Raw genomic sequence first — 27,969 nt, 5'->3', positions numbered from 1 at the left:
CTCCAAAGCTTTATGAGCCTTGTTAAGCTACTTAAGTATGTGACTTACTATTAAAAGATAATTTAACAGGACTACCTAGCCAGTTCAATAATTTCACAGAACTTGCATACAGGATTAGATCTCAAATGAGAGTTGAAAATTATATAAAGGTAAAATTAAATGGTTGGAACACTAAGTAGGAAGAAACCAACAGGAACAAATGAAAAGTGAAGAACATAAGTAATGCAGCTGGGGTTGAGGGAATGTTGCTCAATTTTTAGTACTATGTATGTACAGTGTGTCATTCACTAAATGGTACCCTATACAATAATGAATGCTTACTCTGCTGTGCCTGTAAAGGAGGGATAGAAATGGGTCTGCATACTTCCATGTAGTATTTTCCACATATGTCCTGTATGACAGTTCCACTACATGCACCCTTCATAAGTGGCACTGATTTTGAACATCAAAGTGACAGTACGTCTTACTGTCTTGCTTGTATGGGTGTGTGTTTGGGGCACAATATTAAATGGAAATTGTTTTTAATGTGAAGTTAGTAACCAATGGCATCACATGCACAATACGGAAACAGCATCAATATTGATCTCAATTACAAAAAAGCAAACAGACTGAATAGGTTGCAGTCTCTCAAAAGTAATTACTAAATAAAATTCAACATAATGGGAGTGTTCACTGAGATGTAGGCTAAGGAAAAAAGTGGAAATCAGGAGTAAGAAAATAAAATATGGCAAAAAAAAATCTGATACAAATGAATTTAGTTCTAAAATCAACTAACCCTACAGCAAAATCTACTGTACAGCAATATCAATCTAATAGAATATAAAAAGCAAACAAAATAAAAACTCTTACTCACAAATTATTCTGACACAAAACCTAAAATTGCAGGACAAGATCACGGGAAATGAGAAACTAAAATTAAAGCTGATGGAAACTGTATAAGGAACACAGTTCATGAGAAGAATATTACAGATTATAAAGACATAAAACCATGGTACAAATTTTTGGATAAATGATGAAATTTCTTCTAAAGAGTGGAAAAGCTGAATGCCAAACCAGAGATGAAACGCTACAATATAAATTACTCACCATAGATAAGGAATATAACAATGCATGCTGTTAAGCTGTTAACCAATATGTACCAGGCAAGCACAGCAATGCTTATGACACAAAATGTAAAAAAGTGCTTTAAATGCATGATTGTTTTTTTTTTTTTTTTTTTACATTTATAGAAAATTTTATGTTCAAAGTAGAGGAAGATCATAAACTGAAAGCCTACAACTCAAGACAAAATAAATGTACACTTTACCCGTGTCCTCACATTATAGGACACAGAACCTGCTAAAAATCCCAAGAACCAACAAAACTATAAATGCAGTGGTCCCCAGTTTTAGTCATGAACAGAATGTAAAAAAATACAGCAATTAGTGAATAAACAGTGTTGCTCTAAAAAACATTCTGTAAGAGATTTATCTAATTTATATTAAAGATTTACCTAATTTGCATTATACGTTTTATAGATATTTTGTTGTTTAACATTAGTATTTTAAAATGAATAAATCATTGTTACAGGCAATTTAGGGTGTGTATATACTCTAGAGTAACAATTTTAAAAAGGGTAATAATCTTAGAAGAAGTAGGATATGTCTGCATGATTGTTTGGGGTGTATTTTTGTTTTCAATGATATTAAATTAATTGTTTGATAATTTGTGGTAAAATTTGGTTTGAACTATCAAATTAAGCAGCGAAATGTTAAAATAGACAGTTATAAGAGGTACAAGGTATTTGGCAGTTATAAGCCTATAACCATTTTTAGAGGGGTTTTTGCATTTCCCCACATAAAAGTGGGGAGAACTGTGCAGCAAACAGAATAATAACTATAACACTCAAGACATTTACAAAGAAGTTAAGAGAGATACCTTCTTAAAAAGTTATGACACAAGAAAAGGTTATTGAAGCAAATTATGAACTGCAACCGATAAACATATAGGGCCAGCCAAAAAGCTCATAGGAAAGCTGATATAGGAAGACATACAAAAATAGACAAGACTGATCATTATATCACACATGTCATCATTATATATGCAGTAAAAATGACAATTTGTCGAAAATTGCATTTTTCCTAACTATACAAACCTGAGGTCCTTTAACAATAGGAAGGTAACTAGCGGCAGCTGGGACTGTCGTAAGCTTCGAACAAGGGGAGAACGGTAGTTAACTGCTAGTCCGATCGTGCGCGCGCCCGCGCGCCCGAGAGGTGAAGAATCACTTTTGCTTTAGGCCCATGCAAAAAGTTGCAGAGTGAGGGGTGGCATGAGGTGGGACTATATGTAAAGGACCTCAGGTTTGTATAGTTAGGAAAAATGCAATTTTCGACAAATTGTCATTTGTTCCGATACGTAATACAAACCCTCGGTCCTTTAACAATAGGAAGACTCACTTCTTGGTGGGAGGAATCTGAGTCTTTTTGGTGAACAGACTGGTGTTCGTCCAACCCTGGAATGCCTCCCTGGTCGTAAGAGCAAGGGAGGGATCCAAACCTCTGTCCGATTGATCGGGGTGTGCACCGCAGGATCAATGGTCAGACCTCTGGGCCAAGTACTAAGAGAGAGGCAAGCGTATCTCTTCGTACCAGCAAGCAAGAACTTGTTCCTGTTTGCAAGAGACAATCATAAAATGATGGGTTTGTCTCAAATTGGCATCCACTTCCTCCCCCTTGTTGGAGGAAGTGGTGGATATTTACTCCTATCCCTACTGACAGGGATAGGATGGTGCTCTATTGAGTAGCTCACCTGCATCTCGTCCTTACCCAGCAGGGTGACGACCGTGTCCCTCTTACCCAGAGGTAGAGGGAAGAAAAAGATGGGAAGAGGAGCCAGTCACACTTTCTCATTCCTCATCCATTCTTACGGTCAGACCAGGACTCGATGCTGTTCAGCCTGCGAGGGTCTGGGTTAACTACACAACGTGTTGAGCAACCACCACGGTTCCCAAGGAAAAAGATCCAAGGAACTGTGGGCAATATCCCGAAGGTAGAAGGAGGTGCATGCGGTCCGGTTGTACCAGGCGCCTGCCTTCATTACCTGCGCCACGGAGAAGTTCTTGCGGAACGCGAGAGAATGATGAAGAGGCGTCCACACTCATCCTGGGTGTCGAGTTTCTTCAGACAGCTCCGTCGCGCCTTCACAGGACAAAGCAGCATAGCCTTCGTATCGGAGGCTGGGGGTGGAGTCCATTAGGGAGGGTATTGTGAAGGACTCGAACCAATCGTCAGTTACTGAAGGGTTCTGAGTCTTCGCTACGAAGATCGGTACGAAATCGAGCGTCACAAATCCCCATCCCTTTGTGCTTGACTTCTCAAGAGAAGTCATGCAGTTACCTAAGACGAAAAGAAGGGGATAGTCGTATGACCTATCCCTCTTCTCGACTTTGGTTATGTACAGTACTCATACTGACAAGCTATTAAGACGAAGTAATGATTGCTCTGGAACAACCGAACTAAGTCCACAGCATAGTTCGTAACTGACTCGGGCGCTCTGACAGCTGCCGACTGACTGGTTCGGAATCAGTAGAGGCAAGTTGTCCAAGCATCCGGGTAAGTCACGTGACCTTCGCCCTTTAAAGAGTTATGCTGAGAGACCAAACAAATAAAATATTTGTTAGTCACCGATGCCGGACGGCGCGGCGATGATTCTCTTAATGCATAAGCTCAAAAGGCGAAAGTCAATTGCCTTCAAAAGACCGAGGTCCCTGATGGCAAGAAAATCTCATAGACGTTGAATCTCAGCTTAAGGAGAAACAACACTATGTGACGTTGAAGACGAAGGTAGGCAATGAATGCAACCTACGTCTTCCAGCTGAATCGAGAGAAGGAATCTCAAGATTCTAAACCTGTGCTCACAAATGACTGAAAACGCTAACCGCCATTTCATTGCTGTCCGGTGTGCAGTGAAAGCGGGCGTTCTTCAGTAATGAAACACAGGGGAGAGCCGCCTGAAGAACTGCTTCTCATGGGCTGAACGTTTGGAAGTAGAGCTGGCAGGTGTGGGAGTAGGCGATGTCTTTCAATACATCTGCTAATCCGGGGTGAACAATGAACAATTGCACACCTCCGAATACAAGATATTTTGAGGACAAACTCAGATTCCGCAAAAATCATTCGCATTATCGAGATACGATGCAGCAAGAGACTATTACAGAATTCTGTTACCGTGCGGTAAACAGAAAGATGAGAGTCGAATAGATATCTCTGTTTAAAATTCTCGCAATACCGAAGACGATGAATACTAGCGTCACAGCAGTAGATGGTCATTCATGTATGCGAGAATCCCCGTTAATCAGAGACTTAAGTCCGTGATTGTTGGGTAGAGATACGGTTGGTATTCAATCAAAGCAGGTGAGAAAGACATAACCAACCGTCCATCTTAAAGCGGCAGCTGGTACTGAAATGCCTCGGGCAATTCAATACGCAGTAGCTGTCGCTGACTCGTCATCCTGAGTTGCCAAGTAATCCTTTCCACGAAGGAATGCGTTCGGCTAGAACCACGAAGCATAAAAAGATATGCTGACAAGCAAAAGATAAGAATTAGCTGCATATAGGTTTATGCGAAACGAATGTTTCGGTAAATATAAAAGCTTAAATGGTGTTGTTGTGACAACACCATAAGTATATAAAATTGAAACTGGAAACTCCTGGGAGGTTGCAGGCAACCTGAGTTGCAGTTCAATTAGAATACTTTTCGTCTAAGTCGCAATCCGTAGAATAACCAGGATATGCGCCTACCCCTCGGACCATTCAACTGCTTAGCAGAATCATGTCGCGAGGTTAATATACGTAGTATATTTGTAGGATTCTGAACAACGATCTCCATCCTAAATTCTTTCCTTCAAGAAAACAAAATAAGGATTGGAGATCGACCACCTTCGGTCTCTATCAAAGAGAGTGAAAAAGTCTTCCTCGAAGGAAAGCTTCAATGGTGAACAGAATACTAAGACGATAGTTCAAGCCAAACTGGATATTCCCGTCCGTTCTTCTCTATTCCAGGTTGGTCGCCTATTGTGAGATAGTCTTCTTTCAGCAGCAGTCTTCTTCCTAATGCTAGAAATTCCAGGAATTCGAGCATAGGCGAGGTTCCCGATTATCGTGTAACATATCGGGATTCTCGTCTCGCTCACTTTGGACCGTGGTCTCGCCTAAGTGTTTGGAGATCGTAAAAAACTCTAACACTCTGAATGCGCTAGAAATTCCGTAGAATTCTAAGCAGTCTGCGAAACCCCCACCGAATTCGTCAAACGATATCGGCTGGTGGTCCTCTCGATTCCCGTAGAAATCGAGAATGGGGCAGGATCCCTCCTCAACGACCGGGGCTTACGTCAGGTATGGACCCACCAAAGGTCCCCCCGGTAGCGCAGTCCCCAACGTGGAATCCTACAGAGAAATCTCTGTAGGATCCCTCCCCTTTCCCTCGTAGCCGTAAGGAGAGAGGGAATGGGGGAGGAATTGGATACTCGCTCGCCTTCCCAGTGGAACTAGCAGTTGGAGAAGAGAAGGAGCAGCCTCTGGGAAAACGTATCGTCAGGAGAAAACGTTTTCCCGAGGAGGGTTACGAACTCTCACTGTAGGTAAGGGTCTGCCGCCACTGTGAACGTCGTCTGGGTGGGGCTGATCGACACCTGACAGGAGAGAGCCGATACCGTCCTCCGACTCATTCCAGTCCTCGTCGAGGTCGAAACCTCTCAGGAGGACCGAAGGAGTATTTAAATACGGTGTCCGAAGACACGTAGAAACGCCGCTGTCGCAGTAGAGGAGGTGGAAGTAGCTTGATCGACCGGCCAGAACTGAGAGAGCCTTCTTGTCCGGAGACGAGAGACTCTGGTTCAAGACAGAATCGGCAAGCTCCGATCGCGGCAAACCCACCGTCGGTTTGGGTTCCCTCTCGGGCCCCAAAACGACTCGAGCAGAGACATGGGCTCTGCTGGTGGGAGCGACGATCCTTCCCCCAGGTCGTTGTGCTGACGAATCAGTGCAATAACCTGGGCAAAGTTACTCTGAATCTCGGAAGTTACAGCGTCTTGAGGAGTAGGACCATCCAGTCCCTCCAACAAGAGCAGCTCCCAAGACCCTCCTCCTTCAGAAGAAGGACCAGCAACAGATCCCTGACGGTTGCCTCCAATCACTTGCGCGTACGTCCTGGCTGGTCCTAAGACCATACCTGGTACGTGCGGCGTCGTGACGGGATCGTGAGCGGCGCATCTCTCACGATCACTCCTATATACCTCGCTCTTCCTGGCGTATGCCGAGGAAGTTGAAGGTATCGGAGAGACAGAACTGACGCTACCCCCTCCCCCCCCTACCCCCTCCCCCCCCTACGGTCGCCTCCAATCACTTGCGCTTACGTCCTGGTTGGTCCCAAGACCATACGTGGCACGTGCGGCGTCGGTGACGGATCGTGAGCGGCGCACCTCTCACGATCACTCCTAGCTACCTCGCTCTTCCCGGTGTAGCCCGAGGAAGTTGAAGGTAGTGGAGAGACAGACCTGACGCTCCCCCCCCCGCTCGCTGGCAGGACCAGCATACGTGGGGGGCTGCAGCCGATCACCAACCCGCGGTGGGGATCGATCTGCAGGCCTGGCCGTGCCGCTCACCTGTGGCGAGCGGCTCGACTGAGCACGTCGACCCCGGTCCCGTGCGTCAGACGAGCAGTTGCTGGTCATCGTATCCGCCCGGTCCCTGTGGGAGCGGCGGTCAGGTGACCTGCAGAGCTCACTTTCGCGGTGAGACCGGTGAGCGTCCTCGCGGCACGTCAAACCGCTGGACCAGCCCGAGGGCTGTACCGATCGGTCGAGGGGACCTGGGGGACCTCTTCCCAGCCTCAACCCGTGGCCGGTCAGAGACCGTCACGTCCACCCGAGGTACCGGCTGGTCGCTACGAGAGCGGCCGCTGAGCGGCTCTCGACAGTCTTCTGCTCCGTGCCTCGGTCATGACGCTGAGCGAACTCAGGCGTCTTAACTTTGGCTGCACGGTCACCCGAAGGAGACCGTACACTCGGAACTTCTCGCGGACGAGAAACCGAGCCGGTACCTGGCTTAGCAGCAGAGCTGCCAAGACCAGGCGAGGGTGTACCAGCGGTAGCCAGCACACCCTTGGTCCCCGTCTTCTTCTTCTTCTCAGAAGCTGAACACATGATTATGCTTTATAAAACATATGTTCGTAGTCCACTTGAATATTGCAATATGATATGGTACCCACACTATCAAAAGGATATTGCACAGAGAGTGTACAAAGGTCCTTTACAGCTAGAATAGAAGAAGTTAAGGACCTAGACTACTGGGAAAGACTACAATTCTTAAAATTATATAGTCTAGAAAGGAGAAGAGAACGCTACATGATAATTCAGGCATGGAAACAGATAGAAGGAATAGCAGAAAATATCATGGAACTAAAAATATCAGAAAGAGCAAGCAGAGGTAGATTAATAGTGCCCAAAACTATACCAGGAAAAATAAGGAAAGCACACAGGACATTAATCCACTACGCACCAGCATCGATAATGCAGCGTCTATTCAATGCGTTGCCAGCTCATCTGAGGAATATATCAGGAGTGAGCGTAGATGTGTTTAAGAATAAGCTCGACAAATATCTAAACTGCATCCCAGACCATCCAAGATTGGAAGATGCAAAATATACCGGAAGATGTACTAGCAACTCTCTGGTAGACATTAGAGGTGCCTCACACTGAGGGACCTGGGGCAACCCGAACAAGATGTAAGGTCTGTAAGGTAAGGGGAGACGGGCCCCGTTCCCGAAGGAACAGGAGGACCAGCAGAAGAACCCCCCCGTCACACCGGAGTGTGACGAGCCCTTCGAAGTTCCCGAAGGAGTCTTCTTAGGGGGAATATAACAAAACCCGGTTACCAGCTGGTCGCTGCGAGAGAGGCCGCTGGCCTGGCGAGAGTCACCTGAGCGGTTCTCGCCAGCCTTCTGCTCCGTGCCGTGGTCTTGGCGCCGAGCGAACTCTGGCGCCGAAACTTTGGCTGCACGGTCTCCCGAGGGGAGCGTACACTCGGGATCTCCCGCGAACGAGAGACCGAGCCGGAACCTGGCGTAGCGGCATCGCCGCTAGCACCAGGCGAGGAAGTACCAGAGCTAACCGATACTCCCTCTGGTCCCCGTCTATCTCTTCCCTTACGGAAGGGGAGACGGCCCCGCTCCGAAGGAGCAGGAGGACCACAGAAGGACCCCCCGTCCCACCTCGGTGGGACGGGCCCTTAGAAGTTCCCGAAGGAGACTTCTTAGGGGGGGGAGGCAGCCTTCTTCTTCTTCGGCTTATGGGCCTTAGAAGTCGAAGGGGAAGAGGCAGCAACAGACGAAGACGAAGATGACACCTTCCTCTTCTACGTCAGCTCACGCAGGACAGTCGTCAGGTCCTCCATCCAGGCCGGAGTCGGGCCTATTGCCGAAGCAACACGGCCCCCGACTGCACCTGTCCGGAAGGACCTGGGACTGGGGAAGACACACCATGGGCAGGACCAGCAATGGACAGGCGCAGGAACCAGGAGCGACAGGAACAGCAACCAGCTCAGGAGCGGCAGGAACAGCGGCAGCGGTAAACACAGAAGGACAGCCAAGCCAGTAGCGGGAACCACATCAGCGACAGGTTACGGCAGGCCCAGCCATCGCCTCGTAGAATCATCGGCAGCCAGCGGGAACCTGGTACTGGCGGCCGGGGTCCAGGGCGAGCTGCTGGAACAGCGGAAGTCTGGGGCAGGCAACACGAAGAAAACACAGGCGGCGGCGGCATACCCCTCCTCGGTACGGCGGCGACCGGCCCTAGCGCTGCAGCAGATCGTGGATGCTAGCAACGCCCTGCAGCCGCAGTGGCCCATACCTGTCCAAGGTCGTCTCCCACGGATGTAGCACCTGCATAGCACAGACAGATTAGTAAGAGGGGTTCCCTCACACACGGGGGGGGAGACATGCCCTACCCCGAACGGAAGGAAGACCCCAAAAACAAAATACGAGGAAGCTGAGCGGGGGGGCAGGAAAGAAGACGAAGAATCGGATACCAAGGGAGTCGCGGGAGAGCTTTCCGACGACTTCCTGGCAGACCTTCGCTTCCCCTACCCCCGCACAGCAGTGAAAAGTAATATGAAAATGAAACAGAATACTGCACTTGCGATTCACTTCATAGAACTTAAAGGGGGAAAGATCAATTCCCGGGTAAGAGCGGAAACTTGATCCATAATAATATGATGGCTATCATATATATATGAAAATGAACAATACTGCACTTGCTATTTTCACTTTCACAGCAATAAATCGTAAGGATTAATTCCCGGGTAAGAGCGGAAATTGATCCAAAATTAAATTTGATGCAATTAATAAATGAAAATGAAAAGAAAACTGCATTGCGAATCCACTTTCATTGCATTCTATTCATACATTAAGAGGCTCGTGCCGAGCGCAATCAAGCTCTCGGCAACGAACGCACAGGGCAAAAATATAATGAAAAAGAGTACTTACATCTTTCAATTACACACTTTCGCCCAAAATACATGACTCGGCGCGAGTGCGCCCGCCCTCGGCACCGAGACACAATTCAAGGGTTCAATTCATGAAAAGGGCGGAAATCGCCGTCTCTACGGCGATAGCTCCATGTTGATTCATAATTAAGTAATGAAAATGAAAACAGTGTACTTACAGTTTCATTTTCAAGTCAAACAAACCATTAGTAGAAAACACAATATAAACAAAGCATACGACGATGAAGCGGGCAGAGAGCGATGACGAACACGTCCTTCACACCAGCGGCCGAAAGCAAAAGTCATTCTTCCCCTCTCGGGCGCGCGGGCGCGCGCACGATCGGACAAGCAGTTAACTACCGTTCTCCCCCTTGTTCGAAGCTTACGACCGTCCCAGCTGCCGCTAGTTACCTTCCTATTGTTAAAGGACCGAGGGTTTGTATTACGTATCGGAACAATGATATTGTTAGTATACAATAAAGTTTTGTACATACTTACCTGGCAGATATATACTTAGCTTAGGTCTCTGACGTCACAACAGAAAATTCAAAACTCGCGGCACACGCTACAGGTAGGTCAGGTGATCTACCTTACCCGCCGCTGGGTGGCGAATGTAAGAACCAGTCCCCCTTTCTTGTCAGATTATTTTCTTCCACCTGTCTCCTGAGGGGAGGCTGGGCGGGCCATCAATCGTATATATCTGCCAGGTAAGTATGTACAAAACTTTATTGTATACTAACAATATCATTTTTGTACATGAACTTCCCTGCCAGATATATACTTAGCTGATTGACACCCTTGGTGGAGGGAAAGAGACACATACTCACCTAGAAAGTGGGGACAACACATGTTAAAGGAATAAAAAATATAAACCTCTGGTTCTTACCTGATTTAGGCAGACTTCATAGTTACTGTCTATTAGTCTGCGTTGCCTAAAGAGTCTCAGCGAGGGCGTGACCTATGGCTGAAGAACTCTTTGGGTCTACCAATGGGAACTGAGTCCACTTACTTGGCAGAATCCAAGCAGGGTCTGGTCAATGGGGATCAACCCGCTTACATGCCAGACCCTATCACTACCAATTGCAAGGAGCCTCAAGCACAACCGATCACCTAACCAAATACTAATATTAGTATACGAAAGAAGGAGCTGCCTCCTGCAACCTCCTTCGTACACAACAAAAACTCAAAATTAAAACTAACAGGGAAAAAGATTAAAAGGATGTGTTTCAGCTCCCTGCCCCAGCACTGAATCCGCCGATACGTAAGGGCCTAGCCCAAAACACTTTTCATACGTAATCGATACGTCTTTTAGTAGTGATTGGAGAAGACTGATTCACACACCTCCAAAAAGTGGCCTTCATGAGGTTTTGCAATGACATATTCTTCTTGAAAGCCAAAGACGTCGCGATGGCCCTTACTTCGTGCGCCTTGACTTTCAGAAGACTAAACTGTTGCTGATTGCAAGAAGTGTGGGCTTCTCTAATAACATTCCTGATAAAGAATGAGAGGGCATTTTTAGATAAGGGCCTACTGGGGTCCCTTACAGAGCACCAGAGATTGCTCTCATTAGCAGCAAGTCTTCTCTTCCTCTGAAGATAAAATTTCAGGCTTCTCACCGGGCAAAGAGATCTCTCCTCTTCTGTCCCAACTAAGGAGGATAAGCTTTTAATTTCGAAGCTCCTGGGCCACGGTGAAGAAGGGTTTTCATTTTTGGCTAGGAAAGCCGGAAGAAAAGAGCAAACCGCGGAGCCTCCTTGGAAACCTACCTCACCTTCTAGAGCCTGCAGCTCGCTGACCCTCTTCACTGAAGCTAACGCACAGAGAAAAAGAGTCTTCATCGAAAGGTCTCTGAACGAAGCTGTATGGGGAGGTTCGAACCTTGAGGACCTCAGGAAGAGCAGCACGACATCTAGATTCCAGCTAGGAACTAAGGAGGAGGTTCTTTTAACCGTCTCAAAAGATTTGATTAAATCATGGAGGTCCTTGTCTTCGGATATGTTTAATCCTCTATGACGAAAAACTGAGGAAAGCATGCTCCTGCAGCCCTTGATGGTGGAGACTACAACCCCGCATTTTTTCCCTCAGGGAGATAAGGAAATCTGCTATCTGAGTCACAGAGGTACTGGAGGAGGAAACTTTATGAGTCCTGCACCAACGTCGAAAAACATCCCACTTCGACGGTAGACTCTAGATGTGGAAGGTCTACGTGCATTGGCAATAGCCCTTGCAGACTTTGCCGAAAAGCCCTTAGCTCTGACGAGACTCTTGATAGTCTGAATCCAGTCAGACATGAGAGCGGGGAGGTTTTTGTGAAACCTGTCGAAGTGGGGCTGTTTGAGCAGATCGACTCTTAGTGGTAGGATCTTGGAACATCCACCAGCCATTCCAGTACCTCTGTGAACCAGTCGTGGGCGGGCCAGAACGGAGCTATCAAAGTCATCCTTGCTCCCTCTGAAGCTGCGAACTTCCTTAACGTTTCCCCTAGAATCTTGAAAGGCGGGAATGCGTAAAGATCCAGGTTTTTCCAATCCATCAGGAATGCATCTATTGCCACTGCTCTTGGGTCCGCAATAGGGGAGCAGTATAGATCTATCCTCGCATTCCTGGAGGTCGCAAAGAGATCGAGATGGGGCCTGCCCCACGTCCTCCACAACTCCTGGCATACGTCCGAGTGCAGAGTCCACTCTGAGGGAAGGACTTGATTCCTTCTGCTTAGCAGATCCGCTCTGACATTTCTTTCTCCCTGTACGAACCTAGTGAGAAGACTTATCTTCCTTTCCTCTGACCACAGGGGGAGTGATCTCGCTGTCTCGTACAGGGAGAAAGAGTGAGTCCCCCCGTTTCCGAATGTAAGCCAGGGCTGTGGTGTTGTCCGAGTTGATCTGAACTGATTTTCCCTTTACGAGGGGTTCGAAGGTTTTGAGAGCTAACCAAATCGCTGTTAGCTCTTTCTTGTTGATGTGCCAGGACACCTGATCCCCCATCCAGGTGCCTGACACTTCTCTCAACCCGAGAGTAGCTCCCCAACCTATGTCCGAAGCGTCTGCATATAACACTAGGCTGGGGTTCCGAACCTGCAAGGAAAGCCTTCCTTGAACAGTAGAGGGTCTAGCCACCAACGTAGATCCTCCTTTATCTCTTGCGAAATCTTGAACGCAAAGTCCAGACCTTGAGATCTTCGATTCCAGTTCCTCGTCAGGAAGAACTGTAGGGGTCTGAGGTGCAACCTCCCCAGAGAAACGAATTGCTCCAGCGAGGAGAGTGTCCCCAACAGACTCATCCACTCCCTCGCTGTGCATACATCTTTCTCTAGGGGAAGGATACGCCCGAAAAACCTGAGAAGCCATCAGAATCCCCAGATAGATACGCTCTTGACTGGGGATTAGCTGTGACTTCTCGAAATTCACTAGCAAACCCAGAGAAGCTGCTAGATTCAACTTCAATCGTAAGTCCTCCAGACATTTCTCCTTGGATCTTGGATTTGGCCCTGATAAGCCAATCGTCCAAGTAGAGGGAAATCCTCACTCCCTCGAGATGAAGCCACTGAGCAACGTTCTTCATCAGCCCTGTGAATACTTGGGGGGCCGTGGAAAGGCCGAAGCATAGGGCCCTGAACTGAAAAACGTTCCCTCCCCACATGAATCTGAGAAATTTGCGAGAAGAAGGATGGATCGGCACATGGAAGTAAGCGGTCTGAAGGTCCAGTGACACCATCCAGTCCCCGGGACGAAGAGCTGCTAAGACTGATGAAGTCGTCTCCATAGCGAACTTCCTCTTCTTCACAAAGACATTCAGGGCGCTCACGTCCAGAACCGGCCTCCATCCTCCTGAGTTCTTGGGAACTAGGAACAGACGGTTGTAGAAACCCGCAGAAAGAGGGTCCTGAACCATCTCTATTGCCTCTTCCTCTAACATCAGCTCTACTGCTAGAGCGAGGGCTTGATTCATTAGTGGGTCTTTGTATTTGGCCACCAGTTCCCTTGGAGTGGTGGTCAAAGGTGGTCTCGAGATAAAGGGAATGAGGTATCCCCTCTTGATGATAGCGAGGGACCAGTTGTCCGCCCCCTTTCGTGCCCAGACATCTGCAAAGTTCAGAAGTCTGGCACCCACAGTTGTCTGGAGGACACACGAGCTACTTCTTGGCCCTAATAGACCGAGAGAAGGTCCTTCCTCTTCTAGGTGGTCTCGAACCTCTGGAGGAAGAAGAGTGAGACGAAGGGCCTCCTCGAAAGGGTTCTTGCCTACTCTGAGTCTCCTTCTTCGTCTTCTGTTGGAACGAAGGTTTCGGGATTCTAGCAGAGCGAGCCAGCATATCCTGCGTCGCTTTTGCTGACAACGAGCTGGAGATGTCATTAATTATCTTCTTCGTGAAGAGTTGCGGAGAAAGTTGGGAATACAACAAGGAAGCTCTCTGTGCGTGAGAAACAGGCTTGGTAAGAAAAGAGCAGAAAACGGCCCTCTTCTTTACTACTCCTGCACCAAAAAGTGAAGCAATCTCCCCGGATCCGTCTCTCACTGCCTTGTCCATACAAGACAGAGCTGCGTGAAGGTCTTCAGGTGAAAGAGTGTCTTGCTCTTGAGTCCTCTTAGCCAAGACTCCAAGGGTCCAGTCAAGAAAGTTAAAAACTTCTAAGACTCGGAACATTCCCTTCAGAAGGTGATCCAACTCGCTCATACCCCACGTCGTCTTCGCAGAATTCAGCGCCGAGCGACGTGCGGAATCAACCAACGAAGAGAAGTCCGAGTCTGCTGAAGAGGGAAGAGTCAGACCCAAGTCTGCTGAAGAGGGAAGAGTCAGACCCTGACTCGTACCAGAACCCCATCTTACCCGTCAGTTTGGACGGGGGAAAAGAAAAAACGGTCTTGCCTTTCTCTTCTTTTGATACCAACCAGTCGTCAAAGTTCTTAAGAGCCTTCTTCATCGACACTGTCGGCTTCATCTTAACGACTGAAGACTTCTTAGCCGTATTGGTCGTTGAAAATAAGTACGGAGGAGACGGAGGAGCAACGGCCGAAAGAGACTCCCCAAAATCTTGCAAGAAGAGGTCGGTCAGTCTCTTATATGAAGAAACCGAAGCATCCTTGGGCAAATCTTCCTCAGAATCCCCAAGAAATTCTTCCGAAGAATGACGTCTAGAAGTTCTACCGCCCGGAGGAGAGCTAATCCTTGGAGGAGCGCCTGTTCGGAGAGCGCCTACTAGGCGAGTCGGCAGCTACTGGGAGAAAATCCACTGGGAGAGCGCTTACATGGGGAGCGCCCTACAAAGAGAGCGCCTACTAGGAGAACCTCCTACCAGGAGAGGCGCCTACTTGGAGAGCGCCTACCAGGAGAGCGCCTACTGGAGAGCGCCTCCTAGGAGAGCGCCTACTTGGGGAGCGCCTACTAGGAGAGCGCCTACTTGGGGAGCGCCTACTAGAGGCGCCCTACTAGTGGAAGCTCGCCTGTCAGAAACAAAGTCTATATCCACAGAAGAGCGTCTGGATAAGGGAGAGCGCCTATCAGGCTCTCTGCGCCTGCTAGGCTCTTGGCGCCTGCCATCCTCAATACGCCTGCCAGGCTCTTGGTGCCTATCAGGCTCAAAACCCCTACCAGGCTCTTGACGCCTGCCACGGGGAGAGAAAACATCCACAGAGGATTCCCTGTCAGAAGCGCGGCGCTTACAAGGCTCTGAGCGCCTATCCAATCGGTAGAGATTCCAACGGAAAGAGAAGAATGCTTCCATTGCCGCCTACAAGGCTCTTGGCGCCTACTAGGCTCTTGGCGTCTACTAGGCTCCGAGCGTCCGTCAAAAGGAGAGTGGCCACCAGGCAAAGAACTCTTCCTTCGCTCCTGACGAAAAAGAGGCTCTTGACGTCTGTCAAGCTCTTGACGCCTAACTGAAGAAGAGCGGAAATCCTGAGGAGAGAGCCTGTACGGCTCCTTACGCCTGACATGCTCACAACTCTTGCTGGGGAGAGAGGAGAGCCTACTCGGAGATTGATCCCGAACTTCAGCCTGCACTTCTGACTTCCTGCTACGAGGCTCAAAAACTTCTCTAGCCGGAGGAGATCTAGCAGAAGGAACGTTCTTAGACTTCTTCACCGGAAGAGAGGCGTCCTTCCGACGATGAGAAGTCCCGGCAATAGACTCCGCTAAAGCCGCAATCTGCGCCTGCAGACCCGCCAGGATACGCGCAGGAGACCTCTTAAACTCCTCTACAGGAGACGAAGTCCGAGACCGAACAGGAGAAGCGTAAACAGACGAAATCTTGGCTCTCTTGCGTTCCACTTCTGGTTCTTCCGCGAAGGATTCGGGGCTGGAAGGAAGGGCGCAAGGAGCTTTACAGGGCCTCTTGAGAGGGCGAGACGACTGCGAGGCGCTCCATCTACGCTGAGGAGAAGGCGAAGAAGAAGACGAGAAGCACTGGCGCAATAACTCCTTCTTGGCTCGATCCAAGGCAGCCTGGGAACGAGCAACAGGATCTGCCGAGGGGACGCCTGACCGGTGGGGGTTCTCCCTAACCTTCCTGCGGCTTTCGACTTTCCTCCTCCACTGGGTCTGGGAGTCTGGAAGAGGTCTAGGCCTGGAAGCGTTAGTGAGCACTAGGGGCACTGCACTGATCACTTGCACTATCATCACTCTTACCTTGTCGAGAGCGAGCGAGGCTCTCCTTACTCCTGATCGAGGCTCTCCCGGAAGCAACTTCCGAAAACGAATCTTCGGGTTCAAAGCTGGGCGCAGGGGCTGAAACCGGAGATGGAACTACTTCTACTACAGGATTCTCAGCGTCAACTTCACTCACCCTCGATCTACTAGAGCTCCTTGAAGAAGCCTTGCGCGCCCTATCCTTCTCTAACTTTCTCACATAAGAAGAAAGAGCCTTCCAACCATCCTCATCCAAATTCTCACTCTCTTTGCAAGGGTTAATAAAAGAGCATTCATTCCCTCTACAAGACGTACATACAGAGTGAGGATCTAATGCAGCTTTAGGAAGCCTAACTTTACATTCCTTCACTGAACAAACCCTAAATAAACTAGGTTTCTTAACTTCAGAATCATCCATGATTATATATTCTAAGAGAAATCCAAAAGAAAAATCCAAATAACAATCCAAAAAGCGTATGCCAAGCCAACAAACAAAGGGTACTTCACCAAAATCCAAATCGTCGGCAACGAGAAAGAATTTAACTATCGTAAGGACTGAACAACAGGTGTTGTCCAGCCGGCGACAGAAAATAATCTGACAAGAAAGGGGGACTGGTTCTTACATCCGCCACCCAGCGGCGGGTAAGGTAGATCACCTGACCTACCTGTAGCGTGTGCCGCGAGTTTTGAATTTTCTGTCGTGACGTCAGAGACCTAAGCTAAGTATATATCTGGCAGGGAAGTTCATGTACAAAAATTCTTTGCAGAAAGCATCCAAATATAAATGTGAATGATGATGACACACTTGTGCATCATAATTTATGCAGTAATAAAGATTCTTTGCAGCATCCCTTGGACCTCATTCTGTCTTTTTTTCACTTTGGTCCCCTGTTAGAGATTCCTCATGCATTATGTAGCACTATACTATTCTTCTTAAAGCTCTTCATAAGCTTTAACTTCAGATGGTGACAGTTGTCCACAAAATATACAAGAGCCTTACACTGATTGTAAAGCATCTACTTACTTTAACACTTATTCACCAGGATACTGATGCAGCAATCACTGCTGTATAAAACTGAAGCACATAGTTACCCGAGGTTTTTTCTTGCTTTCTAATTGAAGGCGGATTCTTGCTTCCTCCTGTGCTTCTTTCTTTGGCGTGAGTGTCTTTTCACGAATTGATGTTCGTCTGACAGACTGAGTTCGTGTGTTGGAATGTGCTCGTCGAACCTGAAAGAAATGGTCATCACGTAACACCCTTTTTGCACTCAAAATACAAAACACGAAAACAAAATAACAAGAATAAAACATTCTCAGTACGTATAATCTCGCAAAAAAAAAATACCTTTCTGGTTTGGTCGTGAAGACGTTTAGTTTCTTGTTCATTAATCAACTGCATAATCCTCTCTCGGAGTTCAGCATCTTCACATATATCTAAATAAAAAGCAGACAAAGTTTTAATGTACAGCAATAACCAGAAAAATCATACAATATCTGACCTTAGCAACAAATACCCACCAATATATGGCTTTTTTTACTGTAAGCAGTTAGAACAAACAACCATGTAGTATCTACATAATTTGCATACAAAATATTTTTGTATTGGAAGATAATAGAAAATAAACTAAAGCCATTTTATCCTATCGCTCTTTACTAGTCCTTTCTTGCTATCTGTTTGGGGCTTTTCATTGTATTTTCTGTTCTTCTACCAATGGCATTTGGTTTTTTCATTTCTTTCTTTCATTTTTTATAATATACATTACCAGGGCTAAACCAACAAAACCTGGTAGTTGTCTATCAATCTTCATACAAAAAAAGTGGCCTTAGCTCAAAGCCCTGAAGCAAAAAGATGTAAAAAAAATAAACAATTCTATCTGGATTTGAACCACCAAATTCAAACCAAACCCATCTGTGAATATTATATTTCTGGGTAATCCTGTTAACAAAACAGTGAGTCAAATTAATATCCAGCAGCACAGAAAGTTGAAATGGATTATGGAAGACACCCAAAATTTAGCCTAACCTTGCAGTTTACTTTACTATAAAGCACTACACAATCTACTTCCCTTATACTATTAGCAAAGCCCAGACTTGGATGGCATTCAGTTTACATCAGCAATTACAACAGGGAAAAGCATTCAGAATAAACAGAAAAACTCACCATAAGGAGTCTCCTGATTTTTTGTACGAGCATGAAGATTGGCTCCATTTTGTACTAATAATTCCAGAACATCCGGCTGTAAAATAAATTTCACATTAGACAATACTATCTATTTATGCATTCAGATAAAATAATTATGATGCATAATGAAAAAAACAGCAAAGCAACTGAATGCAAACTTTACTATCTTAAACAGTTTTCATCTTTCACTCTAGTCACCCTTGATTTTGCACCTTCCACTTAAGACATTTTCCATCACAAAAAGTTTTGGAGTTAAAATTTGCAATAAAATTTTGGAGAGTACAATTTTTCTCCCTTTTAAAAAGTTATAAAAAATCTGTGCTTCAGAAGAGCAATGCAGTCATCTCTTATAATCCATAAACCAAATAGTAATCCTTGTTATCTTTAGATAAACCAATAATTAATGCATTCCCTATTTAGAACTGTTTTATATAACCAGATACTTTACCATGTGCAGAAGTGTACAGATACATATCAACTTTCCTTTCATTAAATATCTGGGCCCGTTTTTATCAAAGCTCGCAAATCCTTAAGAGTACTCTTAAATCATTAAAACACTCTTAAATTTATGAAAATTCTTAAGAGAATTTTACGAAGCCTCTTACGCGCTATGAGTACTCATATCTCAGGCCGAGATTAAGAGTGGTGGAGGGGTCTCCTAAGTACTTAAGAGTTTCTCATAGCGGTAGTCACAGACTGTAAACATGGCAGACGAACAAGAACACCGCGTTCGCCGCCCGAGGAATTTTCGTCCAAGACTGGATATATTCGATGTGTATGACGACAGTGAGTTTAAAAAAAGATATAGAGTAGATCAAAGTGGCCTCATGTATGTGACTGACTTGATCAGAGAGGCGATTGCCAACCGCACAGAGAGGTTTTCTGCGGTTTCTAACATATCAGTCTCTCTCTCATTCTCAAAATTAATGGATTAATTAATTTGATCACATATATTGGCGCAGGATTAGACACGGAGGGTCAAGAATGGAATGAAAATGAAAATCCTTTGAGCTTTTTTTGGTTAGTAGCGAGAGAGGAGCACTAGGCCTATAGTACTAGTGCTTCACCTCTTTCATGTCTCATTTATTTGTGTGTGTGTGTGTGTGTGTATGTATGTATGTGTATATATATATATATATATAGACTATATTATATATATATATATATATATACTATATATAATATATAATATTATATATATACATATATAGATATATATATATATATATATATATATATATATATATATATATATCTATATATATATATCTCTATCTATCTATCTATCTCTATCTATCTATCTCTATCCATCTCTCTCTCTCTCTATCTATCTATCTCTATATCTCTCTATCTATCTATCTATATCTATCTCTCTCTATCTATCTATCTCTATCTATCTATCTATCTATCTATCTATCTATCTGTCTCCATCTATCTATCTATCTATCTATCTCTATGTCTATCTGTATCTATCTCTATATCTATCTATCTATCTCTATCTATCTATCTATCTCTCTATCTCTATCTATCTATCTATCTCTATCTATCTCTATATATCTATCTCTATCTCTATATATCTATCTCTATCTATCTATCTTTATCTCTATCTATCTATCTATCTCTATCTCTCTCTCTCTATCTATCTATCTATCTATCTATCTCTATATATCTATCTCTATCTCTATATATGTATCTCTATATATCTATCTCTATCTATCTATCTTTATCTCTATCTATCTATCTCTATATATCTATCTCTATATCTCTATCCAGCTCCACGCTGGACGAGTGGTTTTCGAGCTGGGCTGCCAATCCGGTGGTCCCAGGTTCGATTCCCGGCTCGGTCAACGCGGAATCAGAGAAATTTATTTCTGGTGATAGAAGTTCATTTCTCGATATAGTGTGGTTCGGATCCCACAATAAGCTGTAGGTCCCGTTGCTAGGTAACCAATTGGTTCCTAGCCACGTAAAAATATCTAATCCTTCGGGCCAGCCCTAGGAGAGCTGTTAATCAGCTCAGTGGTCTGAAAACTAAGATATACTTATTTATATCTCTATCTATCTTTCTATATATCTCTATCTATCTATCTCTATATATATCTATCTATCTATCTCTATCTATCTCTATCTATATCTATCTATCTCTATCTCTATATCTATCTATCTATCTATCTATCTATCTATCTATTATCTATCTATCTCTCTCTCTCTATGTATCTCTATCTATCTCTATCCCTATATCTATCTATCTCTATCTCTATATCTATCTATCTCTATATCTATCTATCTATCTCTATCTCTATATCTATCTATCTATCTATCTATCTATCTATCTTACTTTATCTATCTCTCTCTATCTATCTATCTCTATCTATCTATCTATCTCTATCTCTCTGTCTCTATCTATCTATCTCTATCTATCTATCTATCTCTATATCTCCTCTATCTATCTATCTCTATCTATCTATCTCTATATCTATCTCTCTATCTCTATCTATCTATCTATCTCTCTATCGCTATCTATATCTCTCTATCTATCTCTCTATCTATCTATTTATCTCTCTATCTATCTATCTCTATCTATCTCTATCTCTATATCTATCTATCTATCTCTATCTATCTCTCTCTCTCTATCTATCTATCTATTTCTATCTATCTATCTATGTATCTCTATCTATCTCTATCTATCTATCTCTACTTTTGAATTCAACAATAATATACAGATCACAAGGTTAATATCATAATTAATGAATATATTGAATTTTTAAAATACTTTTTTTTATTAAAATAATGGCGAAAATCGTATATTCATGGATTGTAGCACTATATTTTCCGCTATTGTTAGCGAGATCTTCGCTTAAAAGTTTCTCCTAAACATACCGTTTTTCATAGCTAAGAGAATCTCTCAGAGCGTTGATAAAACACTCTTAGAAGTTCCTCTTAACTATGAGTGATTGAGTGACTTAAGAGAGAATATTTAGGAGATGTCATAGGAGCTATGATAAATACCGGCCCTGGTGGACAACATCATCTTCACAAATATTAATATAAGAATTGTAATCAACAGACGGTGATGTTATATAATTAATCATAAATCCAAAATTACACTCGTATTTTTCATTCTGAAATATTCAGTTCGACACTCTCTAGCTTAAAGTTCTGCCATTTTTACACATACAAGACTATACAAAAATTTTACGGGAAATTGTGATTTATAAATTACTTAAGGGCCCTGATCATGAATAAGATTGCAATTCATGCAAGTAAAACTTAAGTTACCTAGTTAAAAAATTAATGAATAATAATACTGTACACACTATATCATTTACTTACATGTCCCCAGCATGCTGCTGCATGTAGAGGTGACCAGTCATCGTGATCCCTCACTTCTGTAGGTACATTCTGGCTTAAGAGGTACTCCACAACCTTAACATACCCATTGGCTGCAGCTATGTGAAGCTGGAAAGCAAAGAACACACATGCACTAGTCAATTTTTCATCTATATAAATACAAAATGCAAAACTACAGGGAAGAGTAAACCTGGTACTTCATATAAAACATTTTTTAAAAACTAAATATGTTCTTCATTCAATCTCACTAAACATAACTAAATCTTACTTCTGTGCAAACAGATCCCTAGTTAAAACCCTAAAAACTTTTCAAAAGTGCTCATGGCATAATTCAATCCTTCCCCATAAATTTGCAGTAAAGTTTGGATAATTATACAAAAATTTTTCAACAACTTTTACTTTAGTGGGGTTAGGCATGAAATTACCATAGTTCCTCCAATCTCTTCTTTTCTGCACTCTTTCTGCCTAACTCCAAACAAATTAAGTTGTTATCTATCACTTTTTTCCATGGGGAGACATGGTTATAGCTATTCAATAACAGAAATCATTCTACAGAGCAACAAGAAATCACACTAAAAAAAAAGTTTATATATACTTACCAAGTAATTACGTACATAGCTATTAGTTTCATTATTCACAGCAGTTTAGATTCAAATTTTGCAGTAGTGACACTGATATTCTGTGTCTGTAACCAGTCTTTCCACCTAGCAAGAGGGCTAGGAATGACTCAGTAGACAATACACTCATTCCACTCATGCTTAAGTCCATCAGACGGGAGGAGGGAGGACTCAGATCATGTAATTACTTGGTAAGTATATATAAAACTTCATTTTATTATAAAAATGTCCTTTTTACATAGGCAGTCCCCGGTTATCAGCAGGGGTTCAGTTCCTGGGGGTGTGCCGATGAGCGAAACTGCCATTAACCGAAACTCAGTGATTTATGGTGCCATAATGGGGCTTATGGCACCAATAACTGGTTATTGGCACCATAAGCACCCTTATGGCACACCACAAGCATCCTTATGGCGCTGATAACCGGAACTCGTCCCATTATGGTACCATAAATTGCCAATTTTATGGCACTAGACAAGCGCCATAAAACCGGATCACCAATAACCGGGGACTGCCTGTTTAAGTAACTTCCCAAGTAATCACACAACTGACTCCCACATTGACAGGAGGTGGGATATATGGACATATTCTAATCTAAAGCATTAAGTCATGTAATAAACTGGAAATAGAAAAGTTGCTAGCATTGAAAATAATGTTTGTTGTTTCTTGTTAGTCGAAAGAGCCTACAGTAGAAACTGCCTCTGGTTGGTACCAAGTGTGCGAAAACAGAGATGAAATTTCGGAGAAAAAAAAGTCTATGAAAACCAAAGCGTACTGAAAGAGAGGCGTACAAACGCCGTGGTTTGACTGTATATATATACACAGAGAGAGAAAGTCCCTGGTTATCGGCGGGGGTTCCATTCCAATGGCTAAAGGCTTGATAAGCAAAAATTGCCAATAACCAAAAATCTGTAATCTTTTGGTGCTTATAACCAGATTTTGGCACCAATAACCGGCTAATTGCACATCTGTTGGGTATGCATCAGTGCCAATACTGGCAGTTGTTCACCAAAGGTACTGTTTCCACTACCTTTGGTGAACTCTATTATCGGCGCCAGGGGTGAGACTGGTCACCTACACAGAACACAGAAAATGTGTGCTACCTTGAAATCCAAATCTAAACGGCTGCAAATAATGAAACTAAAAGCTGTGTAATTACTTGGTAAGTTGCTTATATAAAATGACTAGAACCCCTAGAAATACTTTTATGTTACTGGGATTCACTTTGATATTCAACTCACATTACTGAGGACAAAACTCAACAAGACATGGAGAGTATTTCACTCACTGGTGTTGCTCCTTGATGATCTCGCAGCATTAAGCTGTGTCCCTCTGCTTTGATTTGTTTCAGGTCTTCCAGCATACAGTTTTCTGTGGCAGAGCGTGTCTCATCTATAAGCTTCTGAGTAACACCTCGACGCGCCATCTCACCTTCAATGTAATCCAGGGTGGCATCATCTTCACATATATCATATGGCATATTTCCATCAGCATTTACAGCAAGAAGATTGGCACCTCTGTAGGGAAAGCAAATAATACTCATATTTTTCAATTCATTTCAACAACATAACAATGAAAACGAACCCATTAAGATGATATTAAAATGCATCACCCTTAACAGCAATATCAAAACATATGCCCCACAATAAAACTCCAAAAACCAACATTAAACTTCATCTGAAATCAAGGAAGATAGCAAGAATGATTACCTATAGACAGGCAGTCCCTGGTTATCAGCGGAGTACTGATAAGCGAAAACCACCATTAACTGAAACTTGTCAATTTATGGCACTTATGGCAATAACCAGTTAATGGCACTTCTGTTAGGTATGTTATGGTACCATAGCTCTATTCTTGGTGCCATAAACTTGGCATGTTATGGCGCCATAAATCGCCAATTTTGTGGGGCTAGACTGCCTGTAATGTATACTACATATATGTAGGCTACTACTGACACCATGGAATTGATGTCACTCATAAAAATCGTCTCAGCATAAAGCTGCACGTTAAACAGATCTGTATATGCAAAAAATTTATTTTACTAAGATCATATAATTATCATTTCAGCATATGCCATTGGTACTGTATATGTATTGCCTCTTCATTTGCATACACATTTATTACCATTAATAGAGAATCAATCAAGAATGATACTTCTTACAGAGAATTCATTAATACTTTCAAATAACTTTTTTGCAAGAGATTCCTTCAAATAACATTTACATTTTCTTCGGAGTATTTTGACACAGAGGTTCCAGACTTGAGTAAACATACTTCTAGTAGTACGTATGTGAAGGGCTGGTATATAGGTACACAAGTGAAGTTCTGAAACTGGTTCAATAGTACTTAATTGCAGTATTTATCAAATTCAACTCCTGCTTTGTTTCATTACCGCTATTATCACCATAACATTTTTTTTATAAATTTTAGCTATATACATATCTTTAAAACTTGTCTATAAGGCAATTAAAAGAATGCCTTGTAACAACACTCACTGAAAGGATTTTTTTTTTTCTCCTCTTATCTGTATTCCTTGCATCTTTTTCAAAACTACAGACCTACACAGAAAACACTGTTAATAATAGTGTAAAGTATACATACTGAGTATATTTCTATTATGAAGTACCTTAACAAGACAACTGAATCACTTTTGTGATGTAACTATATTTCCTAAAATAATCTGCTCTTCACAGACTTAAACATCAACATAAAGAAATCGTTGTGTATATACAGTAAGTAGGAGGAGACCACAGTGCAAAAAGGGAAACATTTTGAACTCCCTTCTGATGCCATACATTATTCAGCTCCAATTTAACTACACTATATAAGCATAGACCCATGGGAGGTTAATGCCTACAGTGTGTTTTGCACAGCATATTGTACCAGAATTAAAGGTTCTTTCAGCATCCCTTTGGCCGTTTTCTTTTCATCTATTCCCTAAATTCTCTTTCTAAAAATAAAAAATGTTTTTGCCCACTAAAGCCACTTAATTCTGCATTATACAGCACTGTAATTTTATGAGAATAAGCAAAGAGTTTATGGACAAACAGTGGAAATGGTCACCACAGGAAGCTGAGGAAGTTACAAAGCTGATAATGAAAGAAGCTGTCAAAATGGTCATTCTAATCTGCTCATATTCGACAAGAGCTTAATCCCCACTCCTTCAAATCCCCCTCAAAAAGTCAGGATAGATAATAAAAAATGTGGATAAATCTAAAATTCTACAATACTAATTCAAATGTTTCTGCATATACGTATAACCTATGACACATGAGCTATAAGAGTGTTTGGAGTAAGATAACTTTTAATTTTCAAGTGCCTAACCATCAAAACTTACTTTGCAATTAAAAATTTTGCTAGATGAAGATGCCCACAGGTTGCTGCAGCATGAAGAGGCGTCCATTTTTCTGAGTCTTGCGCATTAACGTCAGCCCCATGAAAGACTAATAATTTCATCATTTCTTCTGAATCATCAATGCAACATTGATGCAAGGCAGTCAGGCCATCCTCATTTGTGGAGTCTGGATCTACATTGCTTTCCAAAAGTGCTTTAACTATTCGGAAAAATAAAAAATGCAATCAATAAATAAAGTGTCTCCTTAACAAGCTGCATGGTAAGGGTACAATTTTAAAGCTCTAATGCCTGTCTATCAGCAAATGACTGGTGTTTCCTCTGATAGTCTTAATAAACAACCATCCTGATATTTACCTATAAAATCACCAACTAAAATCTTAATTGCTACTACAGTCCTTTGAACTGATAAACCAACAAATAGCAATATACATACCATAGGGCAATAATCTCATTTTTTTTCTTAAATGTCTCACACTATGATAAAACCTAACAGCATGATCAAAATACTGTACAAACATTATTGAGTGTTTATACCTTAAAATCTCCTGATTTCTAAATGCAATCTAAAATCTTATTTCCGAAATACACAATCAGTGACACTAAAGCCTGGAAATACTCCTTGCCCCAAGTTATTTGTCTTGAAATGACAAATCTGAGAAACTTTTTTATATATGAAAATCTTGAATTTCATTTTATATATGTGCAAATAAACTGTATACAAATGCCTTTACCATGTCAATCTTAGCAAGCAGACCATAACCAAATAAAAAATATCTGTTATTGACAAAACTACCTATGTCATATGAAGGAGCAACCACTAGGGGCTGGACACTAACAACTTAACTGTCAGCTGAAGCACAGCTGGTTCAAAAATATCAAAGGCAATTTGGGAGGCAGATGACTCAATAGGGCAACTTTGCTTTCAAATCATTGTCAGGAGTATCACTAAAATAGCAGTGAATTTGAACTTTACCAAATACTGATCTCCAATTAGTTAGATCGAGTATGGCCTAAGGTTTGTGAAATCGCAGCAGCTCAAAATTATTTTAGCAAAGAGAATAGTCATTAATAAATGGAGAGATTTTCCTTTGATGACTAAATGCAGTGACATCCCTTTCGTCTAACGAATGACCTCAAGTACCAAGCGTATCATTAGTCATCAAAAACAAGAAACCTTTAATTGGTAATTTGGTAGCAGTCAATATATTTTGTTCCTTCATATTCCCATAACTGTATGTGCATGACAGTATTTCACTATGATATTACATATTATAGAAGTACCCATTAAAAAAATTCATATAAAATTTGAATGATAAAGGCATGACCCACCTACTAGCATTAAATATTACCATAGATGGTTGCTATTTAAAAAATCTAATTTTTCCAGCCATATAATGAAAGCTATCATGAATAAAAACCAATCATAAATACTGAATGATCAGGTATCTAATATGTACAATGCTCACCACTCACCTTCATCAATATCGTTGCGCGCCGCAGCTTCCAACAACATGACGTTGCTGATGAAGCAAACTTTCTTGCCATTCTCCCGTCTTCTTTTTTGAGCTTCATTTTGTGCTGTCTTTTCTTTTTTGGACCCAGCTACTTCTTTCTCCTTCTGAGTGTACTTCTTCATCTGCTGCATACGTCTCCTCCTCGCCAGCTTCAGCCGCTCTTGAGTCGACAGCTTTTCGATGTAAGCCATTTCGGCTATGAGCTCACTGTGATCCATTGTGACACTTTTTGTTGCGTGACTGACGACAGACTAGACTTACCACTATTTTGGAATGTATAGGTTGTACCCTGGAATGCTTGATTTCTATCACAGTAATGAATCACCACCGCTGCAGGACAAATTCTTTCATCCCTTCACGAACTCTCTAGGAGAGAAATCAAGTAGGCAACAGAAAAGGACAACTTACACTAATCATTATTCCCGACGGTATGTTTAGTTGCCCACTCGAGATAAGGCACAATGATGCAAGGTACGAATAAGGTAGAGTTATTGACAATAACATGCCCATTAAGGATAGACTTTACCATTAAATCACATCTCTTTCATTCATCGCCAGTTCACAATGTGCAGCTTAAAAAAAAAAATTCCAAATCACTTGTCCTGTTTCATCACATGATTTTCCAACTTATCAATACTTCACTGAGTTATAAACAATGACTAATTTGTTTCTAAAAATCCATTGGTAGCAGTATGGATATTGCTTGCTGCTTAGAGTCCAGCTAAAACAGTTTGAGACTTCCATCTTACATAATTCTTAAGATGCCAATTACACATGTAATCTGAAATTTAGATAAGTGATCTGTAA

At 42.9% G+C, this 27,969-nt stretch overlaps 1 protein-coding gene across 2 annotated transcripts in view; it reads right to left on the bottom strand.

The window, feature by feature from the left end:
* The window catches only part of LOC135219141 (protein phosphatase 1 regulatory subunit 16A-like), a 73,699-nt gene that overhangs the window by 26,773 nt on the left and 18,957 nt on the right, over positions 1-27,969 (bottom strand). For both annotated transcript variants that reach the window (XM_064255648.1, XM_064255647.1), the window contains exons 2-8: positions 27,122-27,963; positions 25,631-25,847; positions 23,582-23,810; positions 21,662-21,787; positions 18,308-18,383; positions 17,492-17,580; positions 17,239-17,376 (exon numbers count right to left, since the gene is read on the bottom strand). In XM_064255648.1, the coding sequence (XP_064111718.1) occupies positions 17,239-17,376; positions 17,492-17,580; positions 18,308-18,383; positions 21,662-21,787; positions 23,582-23,810; positions 25,631-25,847; positions 27,122-27,380 (1,134 nt within the window). In that variant the 5' untranslated portion in view covers positions 27,381-27,963. The remainder of the gene's footprint in view (positions 1-17,238; positions 17,377-17,491; positions 17,581-18,307; positions 18,384-21,661; positions 21,788-23,581; positions 23,811-25,630; positions 25,848-27,121; positions 27,964-27,969) is intronic.

This window comes from Macrobrachium nipponense, chromosome 1 (assembly GCF_015104395.2).
Source record: "Macrobrachium nipponense isolate FS-2020 chromosome 1, ASM1510439v2, whole genome shotgun sequence".
Classification (NCBI taxonomy): Eukaryota; Metazoa; Arthropoda; class Malacostraca; order Decapoda; family Palaemonidae; genus Macrobrachium; species Macrobrachium nipponense.
This window is presented reverse-complemented; position numbering and strand designations above follow the sequence as displayed.